This window comes from Colius striatus, chromosome 14 (assembly GCF_028858725.1).
Source record: "Colius striatus isolate bColStr4 chromosome 14, bColStr4.1.hap1, whole genome shotgun sequence".
In the NCBI taxonomy this organism is placed as follows: Eukaryota; Metazoa; Chordata; class Aves; order Coliiformes; family Coliidae; genus Colius; species Colius striatus.
The window spans coordinates 6,556,720-6,573,465 of NC_084772.1; the positions used below are offsets into that span (position 1 = coordinate 6,556,720).

General features: G+C 33.3%; 1 protein-coding gene across 2 annotated transcripts in view; it reads left to right on the forward strand.

Moving 5' to 3' along the window:
- The window catches only part of RPGRIP1L (RPGRIP1 like), a 66,643-nt gene that overhangs the window by 46,493 nt on the left and 3,404 nt on the right, over positions 1 to 16,746 (forward strand). For both annotated transcript variants that reach the window (XM_010201051.2, XM_062007641.1), the window contains 3 exons: positions 2,752 to 2,935; positions 8,242 to 8,326; positions 15,121 to 15,254. In XM_010201051.2, the coding sequence (XP_010199353.2) occupies positions 2,752 to 2,935; positions 8,242 to 8,326; positions 15,121 to 15,254 (403 nt within the window). The remainder of the gene's footprint in view (positions 1 to 2,751; positions 2,936 to 8,241; positions 8,327 to 15,120; positions 15,255 to 16,746) is intronic.

Consider the following 16,746-nt stretch of genomic DNA (forward strand, 5'->3'; position numbering starts at 1 on the left):
GTGTTAACCTCCTAGCATGTGGCAAAAACAGGGGAAACATTATATGTGCCTTTCTCTAGTACTTAAAATAATCCAAAAGCTTGATGGAGTTCAGTGATTCTTCCAAATCTCTCAGTAGTGTTAATTGCAAATAATCGTATTAGACAGTACAGAAAGAATACTGACATAAACTATGTATCTTACCCATGGTTTGTTTTCCTCACTTGAAATGAAAGCACTGAGTCACTTTTTAAGAGACAATCATTGAAAGCATTTAGTATTCTTTATTTTAATATATGTGTCCAGTCTCTCTGTTAAAAAGAATTCATGTTACATTTTGGTTTAAATACTAAAATTGAAAGACTAATTTTATTCCTATGAAAGTAGAATGATGTATGGGAAGTAATTGGTTGTGACAAACTATCTCTTTTTCATTTGAATTTTACTGTATAGTGAGACCAAGACTTTATAAAAACCCAAAACAAAACAACTAACATACTTCACTCTGCATCACAGAAATATAAATGCTTGTTTAAAAATAAATTGCTACCATATATTGGATGGTACATAAATGTATTCTGCATGGCTACCTAATGCAAGCGTTTTTGTATTAGGAGTGAAATATGATGTGCTAGCTATGCTGTTCTTAAGCAGTTCTATATATTTTACTTGTAAATGTCTTTTAATCAACTTGTGCCCCCCTTTGCATATGCTATATTTATGTTTAATATTAATAAATCCAGGCTTTAAAATATTATTGACTGTTAGGCTTGAAAGTAATTTTTTCCCAATTTTCTAATAGTATTTGAGTTATTTGCTTCCTTACAAGATAGAAAACAGAATATCTGGATTTATCCTGCTGCCTCTGAAAAATTGTAATATTCTTTGCCTACAGTATGCAATTACAAGTGTTGAATATGTCAAACAAATTTCAAGATACATAGAAGGAATACTTTATAATACAGGATATTGTATTTGGACTTTATTCATAAACTACTGTCTGTATACAAACTAGTCTGACATAGCTGCTAAATACTTTTGGGTGAACAAAACCACTCAGCATATCACTTCAAATACGGATGCTAATACATCAGTTCAAGAAGAAGAGAGTTGTTTCTGAAGTAAAATTAGACAATAGAGCCAATTTCTTTTTTTTTATGCATGTGAATGTAGAGTGCTTGAGGTTATTAGTTGAAACTGAGTAACCTTTCCAGGCTTTCATCTCTTTCTTTTCAAATTTGAATATGAAAAGCACATTCAAGTCAAAGACCATCACTTTAATGACATTTGGCAGTCATTTGATTTATTAGATTTTAGAAAAAAAAATTCCTTTAAATATTTCATCATTCTATGCTAATCCCAGTAATATTGCCAGCTGAAGCCGTGTACCTGTATTAGTGGAGACAGAATGGTGTGGAATTTTCTCTGTCAACCTAGTAAAATTTCCATGAATCTACTGAATAATAAAACAACCTTATTGAAATATTCAGATTTTGGTTTTTAGTTAAAGTATCTTAGGATACATAATAAAAGGAAATGTCTTGCAAAAGGAGGGAGTAAAATTACTTCATCAAATATTGAAAGGGCTTGACAGCAATGGAAATTGTTCTATATGATGGATATTTTTACAATAGGATACACCTGCTTTTCAGTTTGATTAATTGTATAATTTGCTTGGAAAAATATAAGCTATCTCTGTAATAAGCTAGAATATTGACTTCTAGTTCTAAACCTGAATCTATAAAGCTAACATTCCGAGCATACTATATTATTTCAAATGATGTAAGTTTACCATCAAAAATCATTAAAATATATCCAAATAGGGAAAATACTTTTAATAAAGTTCTGAACTTGCAAAAAAAGAAAACGTAAAAAAAAAGTATCTTGTTTTGACATTTCTGAACTCCCATTGTGTTCTGTTTGCTCTATGAAGAATCTCGTCTTTGAATACTCACCTATGTACTCCGATGCTGAAACCAGAGTGGCTTTTCTTCCTTTGAACTGCAGAGCTACCTAGGGAAATATTTGAGACTCTATGTCAAGTCTGACATTTCCACTTAAATACATAAATCTTATTAAAATGTATCTGTACGCAAATAATATAGACTTTTCTGAACAGTGTGAAACAGGAAAATGTCATTTGAGTTAAAGGTAATAAGAAAAAGCTCTGGTGAAGAACAATTGAGATATTACTTTTATTATCATACTGTTAATTTTAACTTTTAAACATATATTTAACTAGAATAGTTCAGTAATGAAGTTGAATTCCTTATAAACAGTGTTGTTGTGTGTGCCTAGCTGCTTTGGGAGATGAGGGATCCAACTATTTGTATTATAGTCTGCGGTAGGTATTTGTAACAGTTCTCTTTCATTTGGAAAATTTTGGTACTCAATTTTGCTGAGACTATTTCAAGTAGTTACAAGATCAAGATACAAATCATTTTACCATGTAGCTAAAAATAACAGCAACTAAAATTTGTGGTTCAAATATCATCTGTACATGAAGATAACCTTAACCTAATCTTCTCCAGCAGAGTATGACTATTGCAATAATATTTTTAACACTGAATGTAAATCAGCATCTGTTGCAACAATATTCTTAACTACAAATCCTGGGGCTTTAGAATCTCATTGTATCTATGTCAAAATCAATAAGTCAGTGTTAATCATACAAAATAGCCAATGATTTACATACATGTATGTTCATTTTGTGTTAACATGTCAAGAAACTCAAAATAATGTGTGTTATGTTTGTGCTTGGTTTTTAAATAGACGACTGAAAAAATCCACATTGAAATTTTATCGTTTCGTTTCACCGACTTACGATTTGCATCAGATGAAGCAATACAACAATTGTTTGTAGAATGGAAATTCTGCCATTTTTTCACAGAGGAGACCCCACTGTCACTTCCAAAACCAACAAGTGGTCAGTGGATTCACTATAACTATAGCAGTGGTAAGTATGACATATTCCTGAGCAGGCTTGTTTCTTCTCTTAAAATCTGTTTTGTAAAAACGCCTGCTAATAAAGCCTGCTTCCTCTGTATATTGTGGTTGCATTTATCTACAAACTGATTGTATTCCTCTTTTTCTGAAATATTTTGGTAAATACTGAAGGGTTTTTTTAGATTGAAGGTAAGGATGCACTTACAGAGTATAAAGTGAATTGCTGAAGTAAGCAATTGTGTATGAAAGGGTAACATTACAATATGTTTAAATATGCTGCTAGCACATAAATTTTAAAATTAGGCTACACATAACTAAAATGTTTGTATTTATGTATTTTGAAAAAGAACATGATGGACTTGTTTCTCTATCAGTACATGATGGTACATCAAAAGAAACACATTCCATGTAACCACATACAATTAAAATACAGTTGAAAGGAGAAAATATGTAATCGGACGTGATCATCACTTGGGAATACTCAGTCTTGTTTTAAAAAGAAGATTTTAAAATAGGAAATAATTCAGACATGCTTAATACTAACACATTTAATACTCCCACAACTTACAAACCATAGGATTATCCCAGAGCTGAAAACTGAAATCCCTCATAGATATCACATCAACCATTGCTACAGTAGGACTTCCAGTTTGAGAGAGAATATAGCTAGGGCACAAGGTGTTAACTTCTGTGACTCTCAGAAAGGCTTTAGGAAAAAACAAATCACAACCACTAATAGCACTGTAAACTCTTTCATTCGCTGAGGCTTACTTCCATTCAAACAAATGGAATTTCTGGCATCATATACTAAGTGAGACAGCAGATAAGTAAGAACTTCTTTTATGACATAAATAAAATTAATCCTGCTAGCTACTGTAAACACTTTAACCAATGTTCTAGATAGGCAGATCTAATTCAAATAATGTTTTTAAAACCTCATTGAAATAATAACATAAGCAAATAAACACTTTTAATTTCTTTTCCTTATTGAATTCTCATTGCTTACAAAAAAAAGAGCATTCAAATACATCCTTACACAATATTCTCATTCCTGTGTATATTGGATGTAAGCATATTTGTTTTTTAAGTGTTGATTTTGCAAAGTTAAACTAGCAAAGTGTAGCAAAGTTATGATCAATATAGAATGAGATTTCAGACTCTTGGTAAGTTACGAAACTTAAATGTATTTCAAGCTGTGACAGTTGAAAACACTATCATACTTAGTAGAGGCTGTAGTGATAGTGATATATCATAGTATTTCTGCTAGTCAAAACCTGTCTTCATATTCTTGCTATTTACTGCTTCGGTATCAAGTATAGAACTGTTCAAACTGTAAAATATCCTCACAAATCAATATCAAAATTGGTCATAATTGCTTCAGGACTCCATTCTGCAGCATAATACTTATGTGGTTGTTATTTGCAGAGTTTTGCTTAGATAATTGGTCATATAATTTTTGCTCAAGACTAGGTTTTCATATAGGAGAAAGAAAACCCTAATGAGTCTGCTTTTTGATAATGTCAGTTGGAAAGCCAGTAAAATACTAATGAAATCTACTTGTGTGTACTATGGCTTTACTGTATCTCTTATTCATGTCTAATTAGATTTGAGTATGTTGAATATTTGAGGTTAATAGAATATTTTCTTTAATAAAAATGAGATTTGCATGGGTAGAAAGAAATTCGCTTTGATCTTAGAAGGAAACTAACAGTCTTCTAGAATTTTGCATGGAGAAAATCAGGATAAGTCCATAAGTAATCTAAAAACCCGTTTACTATTATTTATGAAACATTTGATATTTATAAGCAGAACAGCTTGACTGTTTTAAAAACATCTTAACTGATACTGAAGGCTCCATGAGATTCATGGCTTAAGAAACATTTGAAGATTTTTCCATACCTTTTGCACATCCTTTTCTGTCATTGCTTGGCCTGTAAGATACCAGACGATTAACAGAGTCCTGTTGAAAAACAATATAGTAGAACACCATTGAGCTGAACATAGAAGATGATATGAATTTCTCTTTTCATGAGTGATTAGAGCATGTAATTTGACATTGTTTATTTTGACTGTGACTTTTTTACTAGGCATAGTTAGAAAATCATTTGCTTTCTTCTAAGATCTTGAAATAGAAACTTGAATGGGATGTTTATACACTAGGGTCATACCCCATAACTCATAATTCCCATTTATATCTATGAATGGCTGCACTGACTGAGGAGTGGAGCAATTGCGTTATTAGTGATGGAAAGAGTTATCAGAATATCCAAGAATGTTTCTAAACACTGCAGTACCGTAAATTAAAAGTGTAACTTGCCATATGGTTTTCACACCATGACTCTCCTGTAATTTGGTAAAAAGCAAGGATCCTGATTTTTTGATGGGGTTTTCATATGGTTTGGTTTTGATATTAGGATGTTTTACAGATCATGCTAAGCAATGCATTAATAATTTAACTTTTTTATGCAGTTCGAAATCATGTGCCAGAAATTATTTATTTCCAGTCATGTCACGATATATGCTTTAATCTGAACGTTAATTGTAGCTTCAATTTAAGAAAAGCACAGGGAAACCTTGCTCCAAGCAAATAAAGCCCAGTCTCCCTCACTTATAAATGCATCTATTGATAATTTGTCTTTTAATTTTGGTAAAGCTCTCTTTTTTCTTGTCAAGGCTACAATTACTTAAATTTAAAAGTTAAGGTTAGTTTGGAAATGTTGTTAACAAAAAGCATTCATATTTTATTAAATATGAAGACTTAACTATGAAAATGCTAGTTACTAGAAAGCAAGATTCATAGAAGATCTGAAATGTGTCCTTATCACTGTATACAGTGGTTCTAGAAAATAGGCAGCAAAAAACTTCCAAAATTTGGCAAAGATTTTGTATAACATTTAATCAGAAAGCTTTGTCTCTCGGGTGAACAGGTGGTTATTTAAACTTGAAGTACAAGTGTAAGTAGACCAAAGGGAGGGATGGGGGGAAAGATGATGAGCTTTATTTTTTATTAAAAATAAACTTCTAAAAACCATATTCTAACAGGTGGATTCCTCAGTATAGCTGAAATGAAAATCTTTAGGCTTTGCATCAGGAAACATTATTGTAATTTCTCTTCATTCCTTTTCTGCCTTGAAGCTCAACAATGTGAGGCATTGTTTTCTTCATCATTGTGATGAAACTGCCTCATCATGTAGTCATTTACTTTTGTTAGAAAGTGAACTATGAAAAACTGTACTGTAACAGAGCCAGCTATGTTAATGTTTGGAATTGCAGTGGGTTTTAACAAGGTTCCAGGGTCATGATATGCTTCAGGTTTTAGGTGCCTCTTTAGGACAAACTTTAAAATAGTAATTTTAGATGCAAACCATCATAAGTTAATTTTGAATTATTTTTGCAATTAATTGGATAGAAATATGAGATGTTCTGTGCCTTGGAGTAATGTTATTCTTCTTAGTTCAGGCACTGCTATAGGGTGATATGAAAACATGTTATTCATCAGGATCTAAAAATGGTTTTTTACTCCGATTAATCATTTTCTCAGGCTTGAATGGAGTTTTACTTGCTATCTTTCATTTTTCCATTGAGTAAAAGGAACTTGAACTTTCTAGGTTTGTAAATAATTTCCATTTAAAATTGTTTTACATACAGAAGTAGTAAACTAAGGAAATTCCATTTGGGATGCTTTCGGAAAAGTCAAGTATCTGTTGATGTGACAGCTCCTTTGAAGTTCCTTTGGCTATCCATCTGTCTCCCTGCTGCTTCTCCATCACTTCCTGTGATGGCCCCAGGATCACTTGGCCATGAAAGTAGCACATACAGAAAGTCATCCACATGCCCAAAAGAATAGCAGATGGCAATAACAGCTTCTTTTAACCTAAGAGTGTAAGAATATTGTGGGTGCAAACTAAGGATTCCAAAGCATCAGTGCTTTATTTTCTATCGGTAGATAAAAATATGTTAAATTATAGATCCCTTTGGTTGAATGATTCCGATACCAATTGTACAGGTTGTTTTCTGAAAGTAACTAAGAACTGTGGAGCAGCTTTGGAGAAAACTGGAGAACCAGTAGCTCTGGAAGGTGTACTTCCTAGAAGGACTTTTATAGATATGTCCCTCGGTAAATCCCCCTGCAAGGAATTAATTTAAGCCTTCTTATCTCTCCTGCATACTCTTGTATCCCAGTACTCTGCTTTTTAATAGATGATAATTTCTGTTCACACAAGGAAGTTTTTTGGGGTAGTAGAAGAGAGCATGAAAAAGTTAAAGATTTCTATCAGCACATAGGAAAGGAAGCCTTTGTGTCAAGTGGAGAGTGAAAAAGAGGTTTTTGAGTACAGTGACAGAGTAACTAGAAGAGAGTGGATATTAAAGATGTTGGAATTTGAAGACAAATTTCTAGCTCCTCCTCCTGCCCTTAAAGAACACATCAAAAATGTTCCTAAGAGCTGTGATTGTTTCTCAGAAAGTTATATTCATAATAGTTCTGTCATATAGGTATAGTTCTATTGTAACTTTTTTCAACTGTATTTCTTGCTTTATGGAAAAAAAATTCCTTTAAAACTGGTTTTCTTTTTTCACATCCTCAATGTTCTCAATCTTTCCCAGTAGTTTACTAATACTTGTAGGTTGATACCATTTGCAAGAAAGCAGCCACATTCTTAATGTAAGATGAGCAAAAACTTCTCAAAGAATTTCCTAAAACCCTGTTTCTCATTCTTTTATTGTTTTTTTTCCAAACCAAAGCTATTTTTCACTGTAGGTCATATTAATGGTATGAAATTAAAAGCTGGCTTTTGTGCTTTAGTTTAAAATACAAACAATAAAAGGTTTCAGAGCACTCATGCTCTTCAGGCTGTGGATTTTGTCCAGTCTAGATGTTCCTTTTATTGAAATATTGTCTCAGGAAAGGAAGATTATATACTGAGACTATCAAAAAGGACAAGCACTCTGCCATACATTGTCATTACTGCTATCTTCCTTGGTGGAAGAAAATGCAGTAAATCACTTGAAATACAAAGCAATAAAGACCACTGGCTTTTAAAATCATGACTGCTATTGCCATTAACAGAAAATGACAGCTATGTGGCACGCTTAGATGCTACTTGTATCTCTTTTGACAATGTGCACATAAACCTGCCAGTGACATGCCGTTAGATCACATGACCTTTCAAATTTGATTATAACATTGTTGCTTTTCCTTAGGAAAGACAAGGCAAATAAATGTTTATTTTTCTTTGTTGTTTTCTTCATGGTCTTTCTTCTAAAAGCTGAAAAACAATTGCTAACTACTTATATGAATTCCATTTTGCTTTGCAGTGATAAATGTGGATAAGGCAAATAATCATGAAGCAAGAGAGTATCTCAAGGCTATGCTTCTAAAGCCACATCTATATATTGACAGGTATGTATTAGTGCTGGAAAACTCTCTAAAAGTCTTTGTAAATAATGCCTATGATTTGTCTTGTTGTTTGACTGTACTGAGGAGGTATCCTTGAGAAGTTAATATACAACTAACTCGCTAGAGAAACTTTTCTTTCAGCTAGGAATGATATGTGCATTCTGATGTGGGAACTGATCTATGTTTCTTCACTAAATAGGCCTGTGTAGCATGAAATATTACAGCCTCTCTTGATGTTGTTTCAGTGGTGTGTTTTACTGTTCTGTTATTTTTAACCACATTTTGCAAAAGAGATACCGTGTTATCAGCAGCCGATCAATAATGAATTTGAAAAGCACATATTTACCTGATGGTAGTGTAATCTATCTGTTGATTTCTGAATTCAGGATAGTAAAAGATGTTTAAGAGAAAGTGTTCCTTGGCCTTAGAATTTCCAAAAACATACTTTTTTTTTTTAATATATATATGTATATATATAGATGTAGAAGTCAGCTATTATATGAGTACACATGACAGTATAAATTAATCTTACCTAAACAAATAATAAATTTGTTCTTATTCCATTTTTTTATTGAAATAGCATGTGCTTTGAGAGAATGAATTGACCTCAAAATGGAACAATTATTAATTTTAAGTATTATTTAATTTGCAGAAAAGTAGAATACCTGCTGATTGTGTAGGAATTACTTGTAAGGTTTGAAAATATGTATTTATTCACAAATCACAGATTTGCTTTGCAGTAAGAGAGAGAATGATCTCTCTTCATTCCATTTTTCTACCAAAGTTTCATGTCTTGGCCAGAAAACAGGCTTTATTGGAATGGAGCAGAAAACACCATGAAATCATTACTTGCTGGGATGGAAATACCATACCAAAACATTCATAGGTTTGGAGATTTAGAAAATAATCTTCATTTATTAAGCAAGCAAAAGACTTAGTTTACCATATAGATTAGGAAAGTGCATACCGTGCTTAACAATTCTGAGAACAAAATACTTTTATCTTGCTGAGGGATAACTCAGCAGAAGGAAAATAGGTAGTTTGTGGGCTGCAATTTCTCCTATAAATACTTAAAAAGTCTGTACTTAAATATTCAACAAACCTAAGGTAAAAATAAGGTAAAATAATAGCGAGCTTTTCACCACAGTAGAAGCATTCATTTATGTGTGCCATCATAGTACTGTCCTCTGTTACTAGCTAGGTTGTTTTCTGCATTTATCATTGTGTCTATGTTGGTCTGTGGTGAAATTTAAGTTCTCTGTTGACTAAGTGTAAGACAGGAAGTTCATCAGTACTCTGGTTCCTCACTTTATCCTGGCAAGGGGACCACCAAGAAACAAAATCTATGGAAAGACTGCCTATACACCAAATGTTTTCAACTGTATGCATTTTGAGCCTTGCCTAGTTATATCTTCAACACATGTTTTTTATCACAAGCCTTACAAACTAATATCAGAGCTTTTTCAGCTGAAACAGGAACTGAACTAAGCTAATGCTTTAAACTCAGGAAACCAAATTATCAAGGATATAAATATCATTGAAAATTGCCTGCACATGGTTTGGCCTGACACTTATTGGTGTTCATGCTGTGCCAGATAATAGAAGCATACATGGTGTACTATGTACGTTATGTGGTGTTTTTTCAGGCGAACTTTCCCCTTTCACAATAAATGTTGTTAGAAATGATACTCATAATGATTGGGTCCATATTAGAACATAAATAAATAGATACATCACATGTTACTTTTGTCTTCCAATAGGAGAGAGACACATCCCTTGAAAAATACAAATATTCTCAGGTGTTAAAAATAATGCATAAAGTTACTGGTCAGCATAAGTTGCAGCTATAGCCTAATCCTGTAACAGGATTAATCCCAAAACAGGAGCCAACTTGGTCCTGAAAATAATGCATTTCACAGCTTTATACTCTTTTAGGTTTAGACTTATAAATAAATAAACATAGATTGACATGGCATTTATATGGGAAGGCATGTTTATTTTATAGTACCATAGAATTGTTTTGGTTGGGAAAGAACTTTAAGAGCATCAAGTTCAACCCCTCACCTCACACTACCAAGCCCATCACTAAACCATGGTCCTCAGCACCTCATCTACGTAGCTTTTAAATACCTCCAGAGATAATGACTCAACCAATTCCCTGGGCAGCCTGTTCCCTTTCAGTGAAGAAATTGTTCATAATATCCATACTTACCATTCATTTTAAAAAGAGGACTCAAAACAAACTTGATTTTTCTTTTCTTTGAATTTCACTTCTCAACAGAGAATCATTGTAAATGTTTAGTGGAAACGTTGATTTGACTGCTGCATTTGAATAAAATTGTTTTACTGGCAGAAAACACAAGAATATTCAGTAGTTTAGAAAATCAAGAAAATATCCTGCTGAATAGAATCATATAAAATGCAAAATATATGAGTATTAGATAGTAGGATACTAGGAAGACTGAAGTCCTCTTTAGGCTAGTGAATGTTGCATACCACAAAGTTGATTCTTCTCTTGAAAAACATCTTTGTCTCTACATTTTCAGACAGATGATGTCTCATGTCATTAATATGGAAATTTTGTCAGATCACTTGATTTTTCTGTGTGTCATGGGTAACCTTGTTATTGTATGACATCGGTAGCCTTTTGGTTTTGTTTCTTTTTCTGTGTAATAGGAATTTAAATGACATACCTTATTTATGTTAGGAAGATATACTTGGTAATATTTGTAGAACTTTAGGGGAAAAAAATACACAAAACTGTTATCATCTGAAACCCACTGAAATTTACTTATATATTCAAGTCTTTTACATTGGTTGGTAGCAGGAAGCGTTTCTGCCAATCCATTTAACTTAACCCTGTAACTGTATCGTACTTATTTTTTATTCTTGCTCCTGCTTGTTTTCCACTATTGCCTTTTGGCATTTTAAGAGTGTAGAAATTTGGGTCATAGTGAGCAGTTTATGATTCCTCATGCCAGATTGTACTTGTGGTGCTTATAGACCTATAGGATATGCTCTTCTGACAAATGTCAAAAGAGACATATGTGAAGAATGAAGGAAGCTGTTGTTCTAACAGTCACCCTGCTGTGATAACAAGAGTGAACAGGTTAATACAAGAGATTTCCAGGCTGATAGTGACAAGTCCATCACTTCTTGGTAGGAAATGATTGTTATTCCGAGAAACTGACTACATGAAGTCATTATTCTCCAAAGTAACAAAATCTATGCATCCATGTTATAGACATATAGAGCATGTGTACAATGTTAGCTTCACATTAATACACTATATTAACATAATTTTTTCTCCTTGCTGCTTAAAAATGACTGATCTCTGGAGTAAAGAATCAAATTAAAATTTGCCTACATCACATCTTTTGTTGAGGCCCTTTAAACTCCCTGCAGGTGATAACACCTTCAAGTATTACCATAACCACAATACGGTTTTCTGCTTCATTGTAAAACACATTTTAAGCTTATGTCCATTATGACTTTTTTTTTCCTTTTATTAGCAGAAAGCTTTCACTTCTTTCTCTAGACTTGCAGTGACTACCAAATATCTTCCCACACAGTGCTTTAACAGTGTGTCATGTTCTTACTCTATCAGTAAGTGTAGGGTTCCTGAAAGGAAGTGAGTACTGATACCTGATGTTACAGAAAAGACATGTGGAAATGAGCTAGAGAGGAAGTCTAGGATCCTAGAGAGAAGTATGGGAGAGGATCACTGCACATAGCTTTATGTAAGAAATCCTAGTATGGATTTTATATTCCAACTTCCATCAAAGTTTCCTAACTTAGTGAGGCAGTGTTAAGGTAAGATGGGCCACTACCAGCACATTTGTGCATTCTATATTAAAGCAGAGTGAGGAGTCTGTTCAGGCGCAGCATATTCCAAGGCGATGCAAACTCTGTATTTTTAGCCAGTTCGACCTGAAAGCAAAACATCTGCAATTTTGGTAAATGATGAAAACAAAGCATACTAAATATTGTACTTATATGTTTTCTAGACTTAAAGCATTTGTATTTTTGTTTGTTTTTAAATACAAATGTCAGAATGATTGTGGTACCATTCTTGCAGTCTACTAGCTAGAGAATTGCCATGGGATCCAGAGTTCACATCTCCTCCTTACTGATGAGGAGCAAAGATTTAATCCCATCTTTTAGACATATTGGAACTACGAGGTGTTAGAGGTGTGGTTCTTTTGATCTCTTTTGTTGGAGCTTTATATATTCATGTCAAATATTTGAAAATTATCTGAACCAGAAAGTGAACTACTATGAACAACTGTTCACTTTGACTGTGAGATACTGTCCCAAGTGTTACTAGGCCTGCTTTTAATCTATGCTTTAGTGAAAATGTTAGTAGCAGTTGGTACTCATAAGTGATAAAAATTAATCCAGCCCTAATCTCTTCCTCTCCTCTTCTGTCACAGTCTTGACTGCTAAACTGATTTCTCCAATTGATTTGGTTTAACATTTGCACTGAATCATAATAAAATAGATCTCTTCCCAATACCCAACTGTTTTATCAGTTATTCTTACAATTTTAAATTTGTTTTTATTTCACTTATATTTATCTTGCAAATCGAAGTACTCCTTTTTTTTTTAATTGAGGTTTGGCAGTTTTGCTGCTGTTTAGCACTGTGCCAAAATCTTAAGTTAGTACTGTTAATCAAGCCACTTGTTGTTGGAAATAGCTGTGGTATTTTTCATTTTTTGCCTCCTGAAATTTTTTTTACAGACACATATTTTCAGTAAATATCTGGTTTCAGTGACAAATGTATTTTAATAATAAATTTTTGTTAGTAAAAGCCAAGCATAAAAATGAACCACTCTAAAAATGTGTTGTAGTTGTTGTGATGTTTAAAGATTTGGTTATATTTTGTCAAAGATATTCGTTCCTGTAGACTTGGATTTTATGCAACTTGATTATTACTCATTTGAAATGATGCTTATTGTAACATTTTTACACTGTAAAGCTCAGAAGCATTCACACTTAAGGACAAAGCCAAGACATACCCAAACAAGTAGTTAGCTCTGAATTCCTGTCATTTTGTCAGTCTTGGTGTTTTTGGCCCCAACACAAGCCACTAATGTCAACTCCAGCACAATGCTGGAATTATCTGTTTAAAGGAAAGTCATACTTGGTTGCAATGGCTGTAACTTAAGTTCACAGAATAAATGCAAATATTATATATAGTTATTGTGATTAAATGCTTGGGATGAACAAAGAGGCCATGTTTATACAGCACAGTAATTACTCAAATGCCTTTGTATTGAGGCTGTACTCAGGGTTATTGTTTTCAGTGTAAAACAGGAACAGAATAATGAAGATAATACAAAATATGAGATGTATTGGTGAGAGGGAACATGTGTAAGACAAATTGTCATGTAAGGTGTAAATATAAATGATGAATACACAAGACAGCATTAGAAAGACACTATTTTCATAGACCTGTCTTTAGGGTCCTCTTATTTTTGTGAATGTGTCCTTTGTTAGACTATACTCTCCAAGTGAGGTATGAAAATTTTCAATAACTTTCAGGCAGATATTTTACACTTGGTATTTGGAAATACTCACTTCATTGGACATGGGTAGGATTTTTGATATCAGGAAAATGTTTGATATGATCTGTCTCAATGTTTTATCTTCTATCTCCTACACCACTCGATGTAAGGCCAAGAAAATGCATGGCTTAAAATCTAGTAAAACTATGTCTATCAGGTGGTGCAGATCAGAGAATCTTGAGTGCAAAACAGTTGTTGCTAATAGTCTGATATTCATGGTACAGAGATGTTTTGGATGGTTCTGAGAATTCAGAATACTAGTTGATCCTAGTGGCTGAATGTTTATTTCAGTGGAGTGCCTTAAGGGTAGGTAGTCCTGGAGCACATCTGCAGTTTGGTTTAGTCCGGTCCAACAAGAATCCAATTAAGGTATTCCAAGAGTGCTTTGCAAGTAAAACATTGTAACTGGGGACAACTGAAAAGTTTTGCTTTATAAGCATACTCTACATCAAAGCTGAAATAATACAGATTCATCTACTCTGGCCTGACTGAATTAAAGTGGTTGAACTTTTTTAACAAGTTTATGGTATTAAAAGGGTGTAATTAACAAAACATAATTACATTTAATCTAAACCTTCCATTATTGCTTATTAATTAGTTTTATTTCTTCACATAAAATAATTGCATGGTATGAGCAATGCAATAATTTGGTTTTTTAAAAAACCTCAAACAACAACAAAAAATCCACAAGAAAAAAGCCAAAACAATATTTTTAGATATTTTATATAAATTAGTTTTGCTATAAAAGCCTCAAAGTACATAGATGCAATATTGATTTTTGCCTGTGGGGATAAATATAAGGAAATTAGGTCATCTGAACAGTTGATTCAGCAGTTGAGCTAAATAAATTTACAAATTTTGAACATGAGAAAGTATTTAATCCTTAGATTATTCTGCCTGTCACTGCCCTATGAACAAGAATTGTGCCACAGAATGATGAGGAGGGGAGAAAAATGAAACAATTCTGCAGTAAACCTTGAGATCTGTTGTTGAAACCTCTCTGTCTTCTTAGTACTACTAAACAATGCTAAAGAAGAAGGGAATTTTTGAAAGGAAAGGTCTCAGATTATTTTCGTGGAAAATGTTGAATATAATTGGTAAAGCCTTCTGGTTTAGTCTTAACTGGTGAATAGAGTGCCCTTCTTGTCTCTTGATATGATTTTTTGAGTAAATGTTCAAAACTTCTTGAAGGTGATATTTTTCTTCTTTTTTTTTTCCTTAATGCTTAGACTACAATTTACAGTGGTCAGTGATCCCCCAGAAGATAAACAGGATCTTGAGTGTGAAGATATTGGTTTTGCTCATATCAGTTTGAGAGCGATATTCCAGAGGCAAAGAGATGTCATTGAGCAAGACATTGATGGTAAAGTTGTAGAGATGACTTTCTTGTAACCTTTGTAACCTAAAATTTGTTTGTTGAATTTCAGCTTTGCTCTGCAAGCTTTACTGTGCAAGTAATTGTTTAGCATTGTTTCAATAAGAAATTCTTTAATGTTAGCTAATGACTTCCACATTTGTTTGCAGGGTTCTGCAAAAACTGTGTGCTATTGTTATTCTTTAAAATTTGTTTTAAAAAACCTAAAACCAAACAGCATTCCCAGCTTATAGTAATTAGTTTATAAAACCTAAGAACTTTTAGGACATGTCCATTCTACTATGATTCTCTATTTTGTACAACTTCATACTAGCAAAACTATAAACATACATTTTGTTATTAAAAATTATGTCAGTAGTTCTGCATTACTAATGACTATTTTATTTGAAGTTTTGTTATAACCCCTGGAGTAACTCAAGCCTGTGTTCTCCATATGAAACCTGTATCTGAGACAATATGAAATACTGGTGGCTTTGCTTAGGTATCAGTTTACAGTAAGCATCTTTCTGTAACAGACTGACCAAGCTTTCACTCTTAACTCATTAAAACAAGATGAGATGAGTAGGAGGTGTAGAATCTTCTGTTTACTGAATCTTAAAACAGCATTTTTATAACAATCTTCTTAAGAAGCTACTTGGTCTTTAGATACATAGAGGAGGAAAGTATTCTCTTCGCTTAGACTTTCCTGATCCCCAGGGTAGCAGGTCCATGGTTAGCAATGGTGCATCTTTCTCTTTTCCTGTTCCTCTCCATCCTACTTCCCAGTGAGAAAATGCAGAGTGTATGTGTTATAAAACAGTTTTTCTCCTATATGGTAAGCGAACCAGCTTGATTACTAGCCACAGTGCACCAGTGTTTGCAGAGTACCCTTTGTGATAGCAAGAATTATAGTTAGCCCTAGTAGAGTACCAAGCTAATGTCATCTTGCAGCTTCTACTGCTGTGTCTAATTACCATACCTTGAGTGCTGAGGAGTAACGGAAAGCCATAGGCTTTCTTATCCATTCCCATTATCATACATGATTTGCATCCATGCACACAAACTATGCATCAAAGTTCCAGGAACATGATAAGGAAAATTCTAAGAAGAATCAAATTTCCATACCCTGGAAAAATAACACACAGATTTGATGCATTTCATACTGTAGCTGAATCACTTAATCTTTTCTCTACCAATAGTTTTTCTCTAAGTAGTTGTACAAAAGCCCATCTCCACCAAAAAGATATTTTCATAGTCTTTCACTGGAAAACCTAGACACAGGGAAACTGTAGGACACTGACACATGAAGGTCTAATCATTCTTAAGGTAGATACCATAAACTTTCTTAATTCTTTTAGAGGACTTCAAGCATGCCTTTTTTTTTTTTTAAAAAATCTTACACCTTTCATTCCTGATTGTGAGAAAGTGGCCTATATGAGATTTGCAGCAATTAAGTGAATGGCTAAGCAAGGGGCTGGATAGAAAGGAGCATAGACAAGAC